This window comes from Stegastes partitus, unplaced genomic scaffold (genome assembly GCF_000690725.1).
Source record: "Stegastes partitus isolate 25-593 unplaced genomic scaffold, Stegastes_partitus-1.0.2 Scaffold1429, whole genome shotgun sequence".
Taxonomy (NCBI): Eukaryota; Metazoa; Chordata; class Actinopteri; family Pomacentridae; genus Stegastes; species Stegastes partitus.
Window position 1 is genome coordinate 57506 of NW_007579160.1, and position 18964 is coordinate 76469.

Consider the following 18964-nt stretch of genomic DNA (forward strand, 5'->3'; position numbering starts at 1 on the left):
CACACACACACACACACACACACACACACACACACACACACACACACCTGAGGGCACGGGGAGGCAGATGCATTTGCATGTTACACTGGTCACACATCCCTCTCTCGGCCAAAGTTGTGTGTTATATAAGAGAGTAAGTGCTTCACTCCATCTACCTCCACTGCGCGCACACAAACACACACACACACACACACACACACACACACAAGGGGGATGTAAAGATCTTTTTATGCATGCTATGTCCTGCGAGCACGGCTGTAATGTACTTACTACATAAATGCATCTCACAAGGCACAATAACCTCTATCTGTCTCTCTCTCTCTGTCTCTCTCTCTCTCTGTCTTTTTTAAAGATACACGTTCTCATTTTGTTAGTGCGCCTAATAGCTCCCCTAAGTGCCCTAATTTCCTCCCTTCACACTGCTGAGGCTCTGTCATTATTTACAGGAGCTTCAAACATCCACAGACAACTCAGAGTGTCTGATAACAACTTACTTAAAGTCCTGCCATGTACCAATTTTAATTATTACACTTTGATAAACTCCTTTTAACACACTGTAATGTAGCTGCCAGCAGATATAAATGTCATGTCTTTATAGGAAGAAATTATTATGGTCGACAAACAATGAATAAGTCATTTAAAAACAAACCTATGTCTGCTATAGAATAACATGTTACAGCCATTTGTTATATGTTTGTCCACTACTTCTAGGAAAGAACTATCCTGCATCATGTAGTAGATCAGATTAAATGTGCAAGATAATGTTTATTTCGCAAAAATAAACAGGCTGTCTATTGTCCTTATCTCCCTGTACTGATAGCAGAGCCGATAATGTCAGACCATATTGATCCTCCGGTCTTTAATAATTGAGCCTCAGGGCCCGTTTAATACAGGTAGCTTCTGAATCAAACCATATGTTTCAGGACTGTGGACAAATTTAGTTTGCATACAAAGCTGCTTTATCTGATTCAATCTTGTATATTGTGGTCAATTTATTGTGTTTTTCTACTAGTGTCCAGGTCAATTGGTTTGTTCAATGTGCTCTATTCCAACCAAGTTCTCGTTGGTCAGACAATCACTGGTGTTACTTTTATAAGGAGAAAAGTACTAAACTATCAGCCTTCGAGGATTAATTCAATATTTTTGCCAGCATGAAAAACAGACCACCTGTGAACGTCTTCACTACTTTAAACATGTCCAATTTAACAGAGAATGTTTGGTCGAACTTTTTAACATTTGCTGAACATTTATTCAGAGTCAGCTCCAAAACAACTGATAACACTATATCAAAAGGAGTTGTTGGTGTTGCTGCTGTTTGTTCAAACCAATGGCCGAAAAGTCGTGTGTAAACATTACAAACAGCAGTTTGTGTATCACAACTCAAAAACCAACACAGCAGTGAATAGCGGCAACAGCTAACTTGTCTGTTACATTCCCCAATAGCTCTTATTAGCTCTAATTGTTTTTTTGGATATTATATGAATATATTTGAGTGTTTTGGTTGAATACAGACCTTTGAATAAGGGATACAAAATAATTCAGAGATAACAATCAAATCCAACACAGAGTTGATCAAGTCTTCTACTTGTGTCATAAACATCTGTTTATCACAGATATGCAGCTGAAACAATTTATTGATGAATCATTAGTCGACATCATTAAAGTCATTTTTCAACCAAAAAGTGAAACAGTTAAAGCTTGGAACCTCTTAGTTGTGAGGATTTGTTGCTTTTCTACGTTCTAAACTACATTATGTCTTTGGATTTTAAAGTCACCATGTTTCAATGACTAATAAACTATTCCACTACTAATGAATCTAAATCAATCAGTAAACTCATCAGTAATTACAATATTCACAACTGGCAGCCCAAACAAATGTCTAAGACACGTGAAGAGATGCAGCCTTATTTAAACTTCAAAAGGTTTATGTTCGGTGTAAACATGAGTAAACATGTCAACATGAACTGGTATAAACTCAGTAACATCAATATCCATCTCAGAAATGCACTTTCAGGCTGCAGTAAAAACTTTTCTCTCACATCTACAAACAAAGAAACTGGAGCAGCAGAAATGTTATTTCAAGCTGTGTAATGGATGTAACCTTTTCAAGAGGTAATTTTGCCTTTTCGAGTTATTGAGGGCCGGCAGAGAAAAGCATGAAATGTCCTGGTGACTCTGGATCCCTGGGACAGTTTGTGTTGGAGCTGCAGAAACTGAAAAGTGAATGTTCAACCACAGAGAACGTTTCAGCTGTGAGTTCACCGATTTCCTTCTGTGGGGAAACACTAACCGGTTGTCAAAGCTATTTGGCTCTTTCTTTATCTTTTTCATATTCTCAGCAGAGTTTCTAACTTGTTCTCCTGCTTCTTAAAAGCAACACGGCCGTCGTCATCGGCACTTGGAGAAAACTGCTCGCAGCTGTTGTACACGCTCCAGTCAGGAATAATTACAGTAGTTGTGTTGGAAAGAAATGCAGTGGAACAAACAAGAAACAAAATTATTTAGAAGACTAGAACAAGAGGTAGGCTTCTTTCACCCTCTGAACACTGAGCACTTACTGTCTGCATAGTTTCACTGTGGGCTCGTTTTTCACTGCAATACAAAGTCCTGCACCTCTTTGGAAACAACACAACCATGACTAGAAAGAAATCACAACTGTCTGCTGTCAGCTGCCCACAAGTGTTACCAACACTGATAAAATGGTAGCTCAACATACTACAGCTATTTAACAATTTACATTTTTGCAACCTTAACAAACTCGCATAAAGATGTTTCACTATACTGAATGTATCTTCCAACAACTCGCTCCTCTTTATCCTGTTTCCGGGTCATGCTGCATTTATTTTCTCGATTCAGTATGTGTTGAACCTAAAAGTATCTCAGAATTTTTGTTGCATGACTGTGCTGGAGGTCTGGATTTCTTGTTCTTTTATTGAATCTGGTGCAAATGGGTTATTTTTTGCAAATTTTTAAAATTGAAACAAAAATTATTTGGTTTTGATTAAAAAGCATAATTTTAAGTTTAGATCTGGTTGGGTTTTCCAGACAGATGACAGTATATCAAACATGATCTGTGAATGTACTATGAGAAAGTCAAAAATCTCAGTCATGGTTTCACAGATGAGATGAATTATTGTTTTATTTTAATCTATTTTTTTTTATTAGGATTTGATGCAAAAGTTGTATTTTTGGTAGTTCAAATAAGATATTTGATGATTTTAAGCTTAGACTTGGTTCATTTTCCTGATGGAGCCATATATACGATACCTCACATACCTCCAGTTCTCTTTCTGTAATCTGTCTTTAATTGTGATTTAATATCTCATTCATTCAGAATGCATGCATGAATTAAAATCTCATTTAAATGTAACAGGTTTTGGCAGTTTTTAGTTGTTCAAGCTGTCAATGAAAGGTTAACTGATCTCGACAACAAGCAGTACTGTGCAACAGGTGAATTGATTTATTCTAAAAATAGGAAGAAAGAAGACAGATGCAATTTTAAGACGAGACTAAATTTTTGAACACTGAAAGTAACTTGTACAAACACACTGTGCACAAGGAAAGAGGAGAAGATGAGCCCTGCGATGAGCCTTCGGCTTAATCAGCAGCAATGAGACGATTCCAAAGAACGGCTGATGATCGACCACCTACTGCGGCTGAGCTCTGGCTGTGTGTTCGCCGCTGCAACATGCACTTTATGCACTGACGGAGTGTAAAAACCAGCTGGTTGTCTATGAGAAGAGACGAGCCAGAGTGTACCACAAAAACTCCTCTGACCTCTGGACTTTCAAACACAGCAAACATGCCAATAAAACATAAGTACCAAGGCTTCCCTCACTGGCTCGACTCACTTACTCAAAGTCAATGAGCTGTATTGATATGAAGGGTTATTGATGGGGACCACGACAAGCACCCACTTAAACACATTTAGGCAAATGATTGGAGTGCTTTAGAACGAGTGCGGAGAATGCATGTGAGCAAAGAAAGATGGATGGTCGGCGGAGCCCTAAATCATGCATGCAAATGGATACGATCTCCTAATGTACAGTAGAGGGTAACGGCGCACATGTGCACTGCTGCAGACAGAAACAGATGTCTACACACACACACAAACCTGTGCTGATTTGGCAGGATAATAAAAAAAGGGATCAGCCTGTGCTATTCATACACAACAATCCCACTCTTCTTTTATTTTTTCCATTTCTGTCAATCCACAAACTGAAAATCAATCAACATCTTCCATCTTTAAGAGGGTTCCACTTTTAAAAAAAAACCAACAAACAAAGCGTTTTTAAGGAGGCCTCATGACACTCAGTAGTGATTCTCCTCCCTCACACGTGTCCGACACGTGAACATGGAGCGTTCACCTGTCAGGGAAATATGCCAGAGACATGTCTCCATCGGAAATCTGTTTAGCATCTGAACACTGCTGGTCATCTGGTGGGACTGTAAAGGGATTATATACTAGAGCTGACAGACTGCCATGGCAACCGCATCACCACTACTACAGGATAAACAACTGCACCAAACACCATGTTTCCAGTTTTTGTGATCTTGGCTCAGTAATTTAGCTTTTACTCACATCTGTTTTAACTGTTTAATTGCTGATTATTAACCAACAATAACTATAAATAATGATTTATTTTTAAAAAAAAGACTCTTTATAATGCAAATCTCAAGCCCTTGTCACCCACTTTGCAATATGTGAGCTGTGATTTGCGACCTCACATCATTTCCCTTTTGTTAATTTTGACACATTTCACTAATCATAGCAAACACTTTACTTGCGGTACATGTGAGAAAATGCAGCAGCCCCTGAAGACTCAGGATCCCTCAGCAAATTTATCTGTAATTTGCAGGTGACAATATTTGTGAAACATGGCACAAGTGTCCATTAGGCAGATTATCCACTTTTGAGAGACACAGTTGCACTCTTCAACATGCTCTGACTTGTTTTTTAATAATTAAACTGGGGTGGCACAGGGTATTTACTCATTGTACTCTAATACACCAATTTAAAATGAATAAAAATGCCTGTTTTATGGAACACTAAATACATGTCTTAAATATAGTGGAATATTTATATTGTCTTCAGTGTTATATTTAGAAAATTGTACTTCAATGTTCTATGACACCCAAGATATTTCTGAATTGCTTTCAAACTTTGTTTCATAAATGATGCCGAATTTTGTTTAGATACAAACGAGGCTTTCCCCTATTAGTCGGCTAAATGTTGGTCAATGTGTGAGTCATAGTTGGCCAAAATTGATCAGGTCAATTGGTTGCAGAAAAAGCAAAAAAACCCTAAACCATACTTAAACAGTAGCCTTTACGTAGATGATGCTCAGTGAATAGGAATTACATGTCAGGCAGGAAATCCAAAGTGTGGGATCATTTCAGAGGGCAGCATTAAGTTCGGCTCTTATAGTTTTTGTCAAAACGGCTGCACTTTGTCGTCCCAAGGCCTCTATACGATTCATCTCATGAATAAAACGTCCAGTGTTCTTGCTAGTTTTCCCGACACATTCAGAGTCATTACCGGTCTTGCTTGGATTGCTGGGGCTCGCTTTGTGCATGTGCTACACCCCGAACATTCAATCAGTTTCAAATCTAAACTGCGATTTGAAACAATACATGCAATACATGGCCAAGGCTGAATATTAGCATTATACAGCATGTCTGCACCTGGGTTTAAACTGTTGTGTCAGTGGTTTTACAAATTCATGCCGTCGTCCTTGTGTGCGCGTTGTGCTCCATCGGCTGTTTGAATCCATATTGATCAGCGTTGATATGACTTCATTCCATTTACTGGTATCACAATTTTTCTTTCTTACATTTTGCATACAAGGTTGATCCCAAACCATGTTTGCCTTCCTCTGTATATCTATAGCTCTGCCTTCACGGAGCAAGAACTCCAAAAAAAACAAACAGTGAAGCTACTGATATTAGAGATTTTCAACAAGGTGTTAATGTTAAAATGGGCTATTTTTTGATGCTAAGTAACAGTCACTTTAAACTAAATTTATACATTGTTTTAGTTTGGTGCTGATGTAAATATTAGCCTGTTGATAACATTTTCAACCCTTTATTGATACCTCCTGTAATTTATCAATCTAAATAATTAAGTTGATATCATAAATGTGTGGCAACTAGTCTGGCTTCAATGAGCAACTACTAGCAGACGAAGTAAATCTCAGGCAGGAAGGAAAATTGCATGTTGGTTTAATTTTCTTTATCTTTCTCTACCAAAGAAAAAAACATCTTAAACAAGCTCCAGTTCAAATCCCAGTTACAATATTAATTGTTAGGCAGTTTGAATGAAAAAGCAATAGTCATTTGTTTTCAGTTTCTTTCATTATTTCGTCCAAAAAATGCTTCTCTGCTTTCTTATTATGTATCATTACCATAGTTTATTTTGCTTTGAGTTTTAGCAAAAGACTATTTTACAATCCTGCAGCTCTGAGACATTTTTCTTTTTCCTTGTACTTGACTCTGGAAATAAAAAACGATTTACAGACAGAAAAAAAACAATGTCCAGTGCTGCAGTACATCCCATTAGCTCAGCAAAGCCCCAAACTAACTGATAACAGAACAATCCATTACGAGCCCGGTGACAGGTGAGACAGCTGTGCAATGTGCTGGAAGTAATTGGCGCCGCTTCAAAATGAGGCTGGATTGAAATAGGATTTGCTTTTTGGCAAATGTGCGACAATTCCTTTGTCTTGCATCATACGTGTGCATCTTTCCACCGCTTTGCAAGTGTAACGAGCTCATGAGTGAGGACAGGAGGTGAAAAGGACGGCAAAGACTGACAAAGCACACAAATAGACGACAACCCTGAAAGAGTTGTATTTTTGGCGAATGAAGTAAAGCCAGTTGTTTGACTTGCTCATCAAGGATGACGCCTATTAAATACAATCGAACACAGTGTCAGAAATGATACTTCCTCAGCTGAAATGCTCTGATTGAAACTGCAGTGTGAGGTCAGAACAAGAAGTAAAGTGATGCTCTCATTAAATAATAGGAGCTGTGGATGGCTAACTAGCTGGAGGCTGTGCAGCTGTGAACGTGTCAAACATTTTCAGGCCTTCTGATGCGTTCTGTAAACACGCGCAGGTTCGACTTCAGACCGAAGCCGACTGACGATGCGGTGAGTAAAAGGGGTCAACAGGAATTTGAGATAAAACAAATGAGCGATAAGAGATGCTGATATCTTATTGAGGAGGAGCTGCAGACACAGATACAGGCTGCTCGACTCATTTCATGCTCCATTTAGCAGAAACACAAAATAAACCAATCCCCAGTGCGCTGCTGCTTACAGACACATTATGGAGTCATATAAGAGCAGGGAAAACCTCAAAATAGACAGCGAGCTTTCCCTGTTTTCACATAGCAGCTGTGATACAGTTTGTAAAAAAAAAAGAAAAAAAAACGAGGCCCGGTTACTGTCTGAGACGGTATTCAGAACATGACATTTCCTCCAACACTTGAGACATCCGTAATGATTCTGAAGCAGTGCCGTGAGGAGCCACAGCAGCACTAAAGATTATTTCAAGTCATTTTCATCAACACAAATCCTCACTATGGAGGCATTTGGAGGATAATGCCAAGAGATCAAATATTGCAACTGCTTACACAACTCGGTGCAATCAGAGTCAGAGAAACTTTATTAATCCACGTGGAGGAAATTGTTTAGTAATTTGTGCACGCGACACATTAGTCATGATAACTACAGTTTGAAAAAAACACATTTTTAAGTGTATGAAATCAGACTGATTTGAATATTACTAGATGTGCCAAGCATGAAAATCAAATGGAGGGAAGACGAAAGTAGTCCAAAACCAAAACATAACTTTATAAAAACCCTACACAAGACTGAACCTTAAGCAGTTTCTGGGTGTTTTGTTGCTCCTGTCACATTTTTACATACAGCAACATAAAGTCCTGCACCTGTATGGACACAGTAACACCACAGCTACAAGTAGAGAAATGCTTTCTGTGCAGTTTGACACAGTTATGTCGTAAATCATAAAAAAGGAAACAATGCTGAATTAAATTGAACTAAATTAAATAATTTGAATTATTGCTACTTTAAAAATATATATTCTGGAATCATCATGTCCAACATCTTTCCAAACCCACACAGTTGTTGATAATAATAATGGAAAAAACATGGTGGCTCCTCACAATATAGACATAGTGACTGTCACACTGCTCCGCACATCAGCTCTAGACAGTTATGTCTTCATGCTGAATGTATCCTCTGACAACTTGTATTATTTTTGAACCATCCATCCATCCATCATCTATACACCGCTTAATCCTCACTAGGGTCATGGGGGGCTGGAGTCTATCCCAGCTGACTCAGGGTGAAGGCAGGGGACACCCTGGACAGGTCACCAGTCTATCACAGGGCTACACTTATAGACAGACAACCAAGCACACTCACATTCACACCTACGGACAATTTAGAATCACCAATTAACCTCAACATGCTTTCGGACTTGTGGGAGGAAGTCGGACAACACGGAGAGAACCCACGCTGCACAGGGAGAACATGCAAACTCCACGCAGAAAGATCCCAGCTGTCACCCACTCTCAACGGGACGCAAACTGGCGACCTTCTTGCTGAGAGGTAACAGTGCTAACCACCGAGCCACCTTGCAGCCCATTTTTGAACCATGCTGTTTTTATGTTATTGATCTGGGGCTCAGAATATTGAGTCTTTACAGAACCTGGTGGTTTATTTTTGGCATTTTTTTTTTAAAGAAAACATGAAGAATTAAGTGATTTGATTGAAACAGCCCGATTTTGTACCATATTTACTTCATTTTTATGACAGGACTGTGTGTCACACATGATCTGTGAACATGAGAAAGTTGAAAATCTTATCATTCTTTCTGTTATTACAGTTTCTGGCTCTGATAAATAGTGTCATTTTGGCAGTTTTCCAAACATACCGTGCTTCTCACAACCACTGGTGGGTTTTGGGTTCAGAGGGTTAACTATTGGGCAATAGGAGCGCAGCAAATAATCGACTGAAATTAATGAGCGTATTTTTTGCGCTGACTCTAAATACTCTGACATGAAGGCATTACTGCTCACTGGAGTGAAGCGAGTCGCTGCCAGATGTGATTATATAAAAGCACGGACCACTTTCTCGCAGTCTGAGGATGTACAGCCCAAGTTCACTGTTAATCGGAGCACGGGAGGCTTACAGTTACACTGGGGCAGTATGGATGCAAGAACAAATAGAATGATTGGAAAGTTTACCAGCAGCATCCAACATTCGCTCAAGATCTACTGAGGCAACAACGGGTTGATGGAGCGCATCATCCTCGATACGTTATCACAGAAACTACAGAATGCTGCAGTCTGTCACTAACTGTCCACAAAAAGACGCGTGGACACAGTGGTGTACAAGATATCAGACCATCAACACATCCATGAAGTTTTGAGTGGCCTTTTGTGTCTGCTTGTCATCTGGGGTCTGCATGAGGTTGTGATTCAAGCTATCCCAGCAGCTGGATTTAACAACTTTTAAACATAATATAATAAAGCTGGGTGTCAGAAATTGTAGTGTTGTCGCAGCAATTTACATATATCACAAAAAACAAAACAAAACACAAGGAGCATCTTAACTGTCACTAGTTAAGATGAACCTGAAACTACTTTTACAGCAGAAAAGGAACTATTGAGTAACTGTGCAATTCATAAACAGGATGGTCAAATATTCGTTTCATTGACTGATTACTTAGTCATGTCAAAGTAGTTGCATCTGTACTGAGTAAAACTGCCCCCTTTTTTTACTTGCACTGCTCTAGTTATCAGTTCTAGTTTTGATTCTCATGTTAGAGTTTGTTAATGGCACGGAAATCAAAGAGTGTTGCAACTTTATTTTCCTCTCTCTGTGTATAACGGAGCACAAACAATAATAGACGTGAGGCCACAACAGCAGCCCTTTTCCTGACTTAACAACAATTACGTGTAACCAAACATAATGGGGTTGAACATTTTCTGTGCCACGTTCTGTTCTGAATCAAAAGCCTTGCAGTACAGTGACTACAACATTGGATCAGTTCGGTAAATAGAAGCCGACAAACAAAACATGGCTTCCAACCAAAATTTAGTGTCCCCAAATGACCCTCAGTCGGAATCCAAACTAACATGTTGTTTTAAAAGGCAAGTGGAAATGGCATTAAGCTACAGCCCAGAGTAACAATCATGCCCTCATGAGGAGAGCAGACTGATAGTGTTTCTGCATCATGTAGCAGGCTGTTTATTAGGTCACACTGTGGACAGCTCCTGGTGCTGAAATGAAGCCTGATAAACTTCTCAAGTGAACTAACACACTAAATGCACTTTCTTTTAATCAAACAATACTGTGCCTATTTATTTCACATTTATCAGTGGTATTAAACCAAACAGATCTGTGTCTCACAGACAAATGAGGACAAGATTACATCAGCATCAGCGCTAGTTTTGTTGCAGAAAACGACGGTGTTCTGGTTTTTGCAAAAACTGATGAGCTAAACAGAATTTTCGTTTCCTGTTATCACTACAGACATGTCTTTTTAGGAGCAAACGTGATGGATTTGGCTGTAATTTAGCACAAAGTCAGTGATTCTGGAGCAAGATTGCTGATATTTAGCTTGTTAGCATTTCAACATCTTCCCTCCTCTTCCCGTTTTCCTCCTTTGTCCTGTGCACGTGTACAAACGTACAGGAGCGTGCACTGGGAAAGTGTTGTTCGGATCGATCCAAGCCACTTTGTCTCCCATCTACAAAGCCAGTATATTGGATTAGAATCGCTGGCTTCACATCTGTCATAACCTCAACCAAGTGTAGGTATATAATATTACATTGCACTGAATCATCACTGACTCGCCCTGGAGATGCAGGAAGACGAATTTAAAGATCAAGTGTTTGATTCGGACTCGAGCTGATTGATTTATAGCAGATATCGAATTGCAGTTTGTCTGGCAGCTGTGGCAACTGCTATTTGGTTCAGTTCAATATTTACTGTGTAATAGATTTAAAACAGGTAATGGAGCAATAACATGTAAGACATCTTCAAAAGTGTGGCCACAGAGAAACCATGAATTTGCAAAACCACTGATAAAACAGTTTAAACTGTGGGTCTCATGTGCATGTATTCTAATTTGCAGCATTTGTAATTTGCTTATTGCATGATTTCAAACTGCAGTTTTGATTGAAATCTAACAATTCCATACTCTGTTTGTCATAGTCAGTAAATATCTAGCCAGCTGTCTGTTTTGTATGCACTGTAATACAAAATGTGTTGGTACAAATCCTGGCTCTGTAAATAGCAGACAAAGTCACTGTATGTCTTGAAGCACGTTCAAGCTTGTGCACAAGACAAGGGGAAAATTTAAGGCCTAAATATGGATTTAAGTGTGTCACAGTTACACATTTAGAGGTGACATCCATGAAAATAATCCCTCCCTGCTGTAAAATGTCTAAGATGTAACGCCAGTGCTTCATCTAAAATGTGCAGATCTATTAATTCCTGCTTCTCTTTCCACTCAACCTTTCAAACCGACTGCTGATCAAGCACACCAGCTCACCCAGAACTCTGCTCAAACACTGTAAAACTACTCTAAGCTACACAAGTGCAAGTTGTAATTCAGTCATACATGCCCAAACCAGATGGCAGGATTTGTTCTTTAGGTTTGTTACATATTAATTCATGTTTTTGAGACTTTTAGCAAGTTTTAAAAGTGGAAAAGCTCAACCACAGAGATGACTTTTTCAACTTATTTAGCTATGCTGTGTCTTACCGCATATAAAAAACATCATAATGACATGCTAACAAGGAGAAAAACTGGTCTTGAAATGTCAGTGCAACTGACTGACAAATCTAGATGCACTTGTAAACAAATCTCAAGATGCAAGAAAGTCTGTTTCCTCGTGTGCCTCAAAGAACTGCTGCTTTCGCAAACCTTGCTTTAGCTCTACACAGTTAATGCTCGCTTTACATTACAGTCTAACGAAATCTAAAACATACCATACAGCTTAATCAATGAAGCTCAGGACAACCTTGCTGTAACCTAACACGTTATGGATGAACATGATTTATGAAGTCAACCAGACCAGCCTCGACAGCACTAATAAACAGACACAACAGGCCTTAAGACTCCCTCTGCGCTCAGTTAATCCATTGACCTTGTCCACACTCTGCAGACTTTGCTTCAAAATGTTTTCCTCCATCCACGAGTCACCATCCCAATCAAAAGTGGCAGCAGTCAGCTGTTGCTCTAATTGCATGCAAACTGATGATTTCGCAGCAAAGCGGCTGCTCAAGTTTCACCTAAAGACAGGTCCTCAGGATCAAATTATTCCACCAAAATAATGAAAGCACATAAAAGTAAGCACAAAATCCCTTGACATTTTCAAACACAGCTCTAAGTGTGTGCAAACATTTCATCCCACATTTCCAACACTGCAAGCAACCAGGAGAGCAAAATCCAACAGCCAGACATTGAAGCCCACATTTCTACTAGCGTTAGCAGTAAAAAGCCAGTCTGCCTGACCTTTTTGCATATGCAGGGAAAAGGTTTTTGAAACTGAGCAGCTCTTACCTCGATGAGGAAATCCCCCGTCCTGAGCCCCGCCTGCCATGCCACTCCTCCCTCGTCCACCGACTCCAGGTACTGCAGGGCGGGGAAGGCAGGTGTGGGAGTAAACTCCTCAATGGGCGTATCCGCTGTGCAGCACATAGTGACAGAAAAGTCAGTAAATTAATAGAACTGTACAGGAGAATTTACACAAAAAAAATAACAAACTGCAAGAATGAAGCAATGGCAGGACACTACGGTGTTTAGGTTTGTTAAGCACAGGTGTTAATAATAAAATTAATGAGGCTTTGTACACTTAAAAGTTATTAGAAACACCTGGACTTTTCCTGACAAGACTAAATGTCTGTTACGAAAACAACCCACTGAAATATCAACTTCTTCTCTGTGTGTAAAGTACAGAAACGTGGCTCATCCTAGCTTAGCTTAAAAGCCTGAAGCAGGGCTTAACAGTAAAAATACACTTTCCAACAACTCTAATAGTGTTGCATTTACCTGCTGTCTGTTATGTAGCTATTTGTATCGGCTGTAAACCAAATACGTATTCACTACATTTGGTTTTGCTAACTAGAAATGAACCACACAGTCTCTCACTTCCAGCTGCTAATGAACAAATATGGAACACAATAGCAAATTCTGCCTGGTAATACTCTCATGGTGTGACTACAACGGTAGCAGTAATTAGTTTAATTACAGCACGAAGGCTCCCATGTCAGAAGTATGGGACGTTTTCTAGTGCCGTCAACAATAACGTTGCAGGACTCCAGTATTAGTTTATGTACTGGAGTAAAACCAGCTGGAGCTAATTAGCACCTCAGAGCGAGTTAGTCGCGTTTGCTCGTTAACGGTCACAAGCAAAACTAAGCTTTGCATGTTATATTCACTTGCGTTCTTGATAACAAATAAAAAAAAATGTAGATATGGGGCTTAATTTTTCATGTTTGAGGGAGGTTAACTGCTTCCTCCTGCCTTCAGTCTTGGGCTAAGCTGTGTGCGAAGGTAAACTATATATTTTCCTTTATTTGTTCCTTTAAAGAGCCCATATTCTGCTTCTTGTGCTCAACCTTCCTTGACTGTGTTATACAGATGTTTTTTCTGCAAACTTACGACTTACATTCTCTCCCACAGAAAACACTGCTCCCTACCTGCCTGAAAGACCTCTTTTAAAGTCCAGACTTTTCCTCTGTTACTTATCTACATCACAATGAAACACATTTGCCTATTTCCTGCCTGGCTACTAGTTTTACCCTCAAAGAATTAGCAGCTTACTTGCAGTCCACCATTATGTTCTCACTGTTTCTGCTGGAGCTAAATTTCTCTGCTCAACTCAGAAGTGTGAGGTCACTAGCCAATGTAATCTCAGCAGCTACAATGAAGAGCTTCAAACAGCGGCTGGGAGGAGGTACTGTACTGAGGCAATGTGCAACTTGAGACATTTTTTTTATCATTAGTTAGTAAACACATTCTAGAAGGCACCCCGAAATAAAAATATAAACCTTTAAGGTGGAGAAAATGAGCCCTTTAAGAATGCACAATATTTCAAATATTCAGATAGTTCTTTTTTTTAAACCGGGAACAGGAGCTTTAATGTTTGCTCTATGCTGTGTTCAGAGCCACCAGACTCCATTTACAAAAGCAGTAAATTTACCTTGCAGAACACCGGAGTTGCTGGTCTGCTGTTACCTCCAATGGTTAGTTTGTGTCATTGTGTTACTTTGTGGTTTTAATTCAGATCCAAGCAAGCATCCATGGATCCAAATTGGCTTGGAGGAGCCTACGGATGAGACAAGCAACTACCCTGTTCTGCAAAGTAAAATCATTGTTGTCTGGTTGCTCTGTTTTTTGGGGGGTTTGTTTTAGCCTTAAAGCACATAAACGTACTCTGCTGGACTCAGAAAATGAATGAACCTTTAAACATGCAGAGTACGGGCTTTTTAAGCTCTAAAGCAAATAGCACATGTTTACCCAGTACTGTGCTCTCAGTAAGGAACTGCTCTTTTCTGCATTTTGTAGGATTTTGATCAATGAATGTGTGCACATTTAAGCATTCAGCGGTGTCTATTTATGTTGTCTGATGAAGGACAGTGCTTGAAAAGAGAGCATGAATCAACAATCTGATTATTTATCAGTTGCAAATCTGCAAATTCTGCAAAGTTGAATGAATCTGACTGAGCACTTTTTGACTCTCTTGCTACCGACATATTTCAGCCAAATGGTGAAAGAATAAAGGGGTTTATGGCAAAAAGAAAAATACTTATTTATGCTGGAATGCGTGATGGAAAACAGTGTCACTCATCTTAAACACTACGGGACACCAAACACAGCAAACATCACGAGTGATTAATCAATTAGCTGTCAGCTTTTAATTAATCACAAACTGGTTTGATAATTACCAAAGTCTGAGTCATTTTTATTAAAAAAAAAGAAGTCCAAATTCTCTGATTCTAGCTTCTTGGATGTGAATATTTTCTGGTTTCTTTCCTCCTCTATGACAGTAAACTGAACATCTTTGGGTTGTGAACAAAACAAGACATTTAATCAATATTCTCTCACCATTTTCTGACATTTTATAGCCCAAACAACTAATCGGATAATGGAGAAAACAATCGACAATGAATGTAACCGTTAGTTGCAGCCCCTAATACAAGCACACGCACACCAGGACATATTTTTAATGATCCTCCTAATGCGGGAGCGTTGATTTAATCTCCTAACAAGCATCTATCTTGTACTGTACTATCACTCCAACCACACATGGCTGCAGCCCACCATCCCTTCCTCTCACTCTCTCGCTCTCGGGGAGGTTAAAAAATATTGCGGCTGGGAGAAACCAGTGGTGACAAGTGACACTTCCTATAACTCATCCTCTTACTGGGAGACACAGTCCGCGGGCTCGTGCGAGGGTTTCATGTTGGGGGGGTGGGGGGAGGTCTACATGGTTGTGATGACTGTGTTTCTTTAGGTGTCTGTGTGACATAGTGACAGAGAGGAAGAGGAGGAGGAGAGTAGAGACCAAAATTGGGCAGAAATGCGGAGCGCAGGAGAGGATGTAAGCTTATGTGACAGCTCGAGCATCAGCGCATGTTTCCTGCGTTCGTGTGTGTTGCGTTCACCCCCGTGCAGGATAAGCTCGGCTGGGTCAGTTCCCCCGGGGTGATGGCAGTGTGTGTCAGAATGACTAGAACATTCTTCTTGTTTTTCAAGACAAATCCCTCTTTCCTCTCCCTGCCTCCCCCTCTTCCTCTCTCTCTCTCTCTCCCTCTCTCTCTCTCTCTGCATGTGTCTTCAAAAACATGAATATTTACCTCTCGACAGTAACCATGGCTCGGACCAATCGAACGGCACCGCACAGTTGTGGAATGCAACGTGGATTATGACATGGTGAGAATCGTCATAGAAACCGACGCAGCAGCTCAAACTGGCTATTTTTAGAGCCAATCTCATGGCCTGGTGAAATATCAAAACTGCCTGGATGGGCCACTCGTATCACAACAACTCATGATGTGCTGGGTAAAGGATGGTGGGCGCTGCGAGGCAGGTACACGCCAAGCAGGAGCTGATTTCTTCGTGTCTGCTCCTAATTAAGCAGTGATGTCATGTTACAGATGTTTATGGGAGCTGGAGGAGGAAGGAGGGGAGTGTGAATTTATAAATAAAGGCACATTTGTGTGGTTTTCTGATACAGAAACATGCAATGTATCTGCTGATGTGTGTGCTGCCTCAAGGGGAGGTCACATTAAAGTTGCCTCAAATGCATCTAGCAGAAGTTATTTGCATGTTTTTTTGCAAGGGTTTAAATGGAGGAAGGATGAAGGAGGAGGGAATATAGCAGAAGACAGCATTATTGCATGCAATAAGAACCCAAGAAGAGCCAGGTACTGTGCAAAATGCATCATCTTGCAGGTGAATTCTTCATGTGTTTTGATTGATTTTGTGATGATGGCACAAAAACACACATCATGCATTCACAAAAAAAAAATAAAAATTGACAAAAAGTAAATAATCCTACCTTTCGCCCCTCGCAGGACGAAGCCAAATCCCTCATTCTCCTTTTTCTGGAGCACCACCGTCTTCTCGTCCACCACGCAGTCACTGTGGAGGAGATGCCGAGCAGAGCGCCCGTTAGCACAGCCCATCATCCGCAGCATGGCCACGGACGCCCTGCCCGAGTGGAGGTTCATGCTGCTGGAGGAGAGCTAGTCCGGCCAGGGCAGGGCAGGGCAACCCCGACCCCACCCCACCACCACCACCGCTGCTGCCGCCGCCTCCTCCTCCGCCTCCTCCTCCTCCTCCTCCTCCTCTCGCCGGTCTGTGTCTCTATCAAACGGTATGACAGCGGCCCCGGCAGCCCGGCGACAGCATTTCCAGCAAAGAGACGACCCAGAAGAATACTAACAAAATGAAATAAAAAAGTAAAAAAGGGGAGACGACGACGGGAGAGACGCGGCTCCCTCCCTCCCTTCCTCCTCTCCCCTCCCCTGCGACTCCCTTCGCCGCCGCAGCTGCAGGAGACGCGGGGTCGGCAGCGCGGTTACCCCCGCCGCTGCTGCTGCTGCTGCTGCTGCGGAGGCTCCGACCGGCGGTGCGGGAGGAGAGCTGCGCCGTCGAGGAGAAGCGACATGAGGCTGGCTGGTGGTAGCGGCTAATGGCTCATGATGAGGCGGGAAGGAAGGCTGGAGCTCGCCGGGTTTGTGGAGGTGGGGAGGGAGGGGGGGAGAGAGTGTGTGGAGGAAGGGAGAGAGAGTTAGAGGCAGGGAGGCAGGGAGGGAGGGAGGAGCGGCGGAATCACGGCGTGGACGGACGTCAAGGTGCGCTGCAGCCGAACCGAGCGGCTGGTCGGTGGGGCGGGTGCGTGGAGCGGAGCGGGTGGGTGGGCGAGCAGCGGGGGAGAGGGGTGACGGTGGAGCCAGATAACCCGGTGTAACTAACTGACAGAGCAGTTGATTGATTGATTGGTTTGGTTCGATCCACTGACACGTGTTGTTTTTCTTGTTTCCCAACTTCTTCTTTAATACGATCAAGCATCATGACTGTAAGTAGTAAACACATAAATAAAGACATAGAAGTTCCTGGGGCTGGGCTCAGTCCTGAACTATTTAGATTGTAGACTGATAAATGCACCATTTTCAAGTTATTTCAGAGGGAAATGAATATAAAATGTGAGTCACTGTGCTCATTAAGATCTCAGTGAGTGCAGGTTGAGACAGAGCAGGCCTGGAATTAGTCTTATTTATGATGATTTACAGTCATAATCATGCGCAAACCCTTCGAAATACTTGTTTTCATAAATCTGATGTAGAAATAATGAAGGATGCTGTGAGGAGAATAATTTCACCCATAAAGTCCCATAAATACAACACGCCCCAAAAATAGGCTGACAGATAATAATCAGACCAAATCGACTAACTGTTTCTAACAATAAATGATTTCCATAGTTTAATAACAACTTATCTAACTACAGCAACTTACAACAAAACGATAAATGTGTTCTTATTGCGACTCAACTACTTGTTGCCATATTTTGTTGGTTACTTCAGTGACCAGAGAGTTCAGGCTCTACATGTAGTTATGGGGAAGCATCTATACACACAATAATATCTGTGAAATGGAAAAACAAAACTTGACAGATCAGACTTTTGCCAAAAGTAAAATAATTTCTAATTTTGGAACCAATGCATATTTGCAGAAAAACATTAAATCTTGGTGTCAGAACTTAGAACAGGGCAAAGTCCAACACAAAACTTCATTGAAATACTTTTGTTTACTTCTGTTTGAGGTGTTTAATTAGCAGAGAACCTTTCAATACTTATCCCAGATAGCGCTGTGGGCAGGACATTACTTAAGACCACAGAGTGACTGCAGATAGAGAAAGGCGGCTTTATCAGAGCTTTTATTTTTGTTTTTTGGAAACTGTAAAAAATACATAAATAAACAAAGATGATAGGAAAAATGCTAAGTATTGGATCCGATATTCAGTCGACCCCTAAAATATAGGCCTTGTTGTCTAAAAATTACCTAGTTTATTGGGTATATTTTGAAGATTCAAGACAGATATGCAATAAGCTCCCTTGTGGTAATTTGTGTGTATATATTGACAGTTACGCTTCATGCATATTTACAGACTTGAATGTCAACAAAACTACCAAAAAGAACATGTAACAATACAGTAACGTCTGGGCTGTTTTAAGGTGGCCTGAACCTTTTTTTTTCTGTTTTAATCTCAAGAACCGTCTCCGTAGAATCATTGGGGCAGAGAAAAGTTTTTTTGTTTTTTTTTCCAGGATAGGTCCTTCTGAGCAACACTTGAAAACTGCTGTGCTGGTCTCAACACTAAGTAGTTAAACTTGGAGACAATACAACTTTGTTGC

At 40.8% G+C, this 18964-nt stretch overlaps 1 protein-coding gene across 1 annotated transcript in view; it reads right to left on the minus strand.

Annotated features, from left to right (window-relative positions):
* shank2b (SH3 and multiple ankyrin repeat domains 2b) overlaps positions 1–18964 on the minus strand; it is a 174064-nt gene that overhangs the window by 51301 nt on the left and 103799 nt on the right. Inside the window, exons 8-9 of the mRNA XM_008299526.1 lie at positions 16606–16688; positions 12603–12727 (exon numbers count right to left, since the gene is read on the minus strand). Of these exons, the coding sequence (XP_008297748.1) occupies positions 12603–12727; positions 16606–16688 (208 nt within the window). The remainder of the gene's footprint in view (positions 1–12602; positions 12728–16605; positions 16689–18964) is intronic.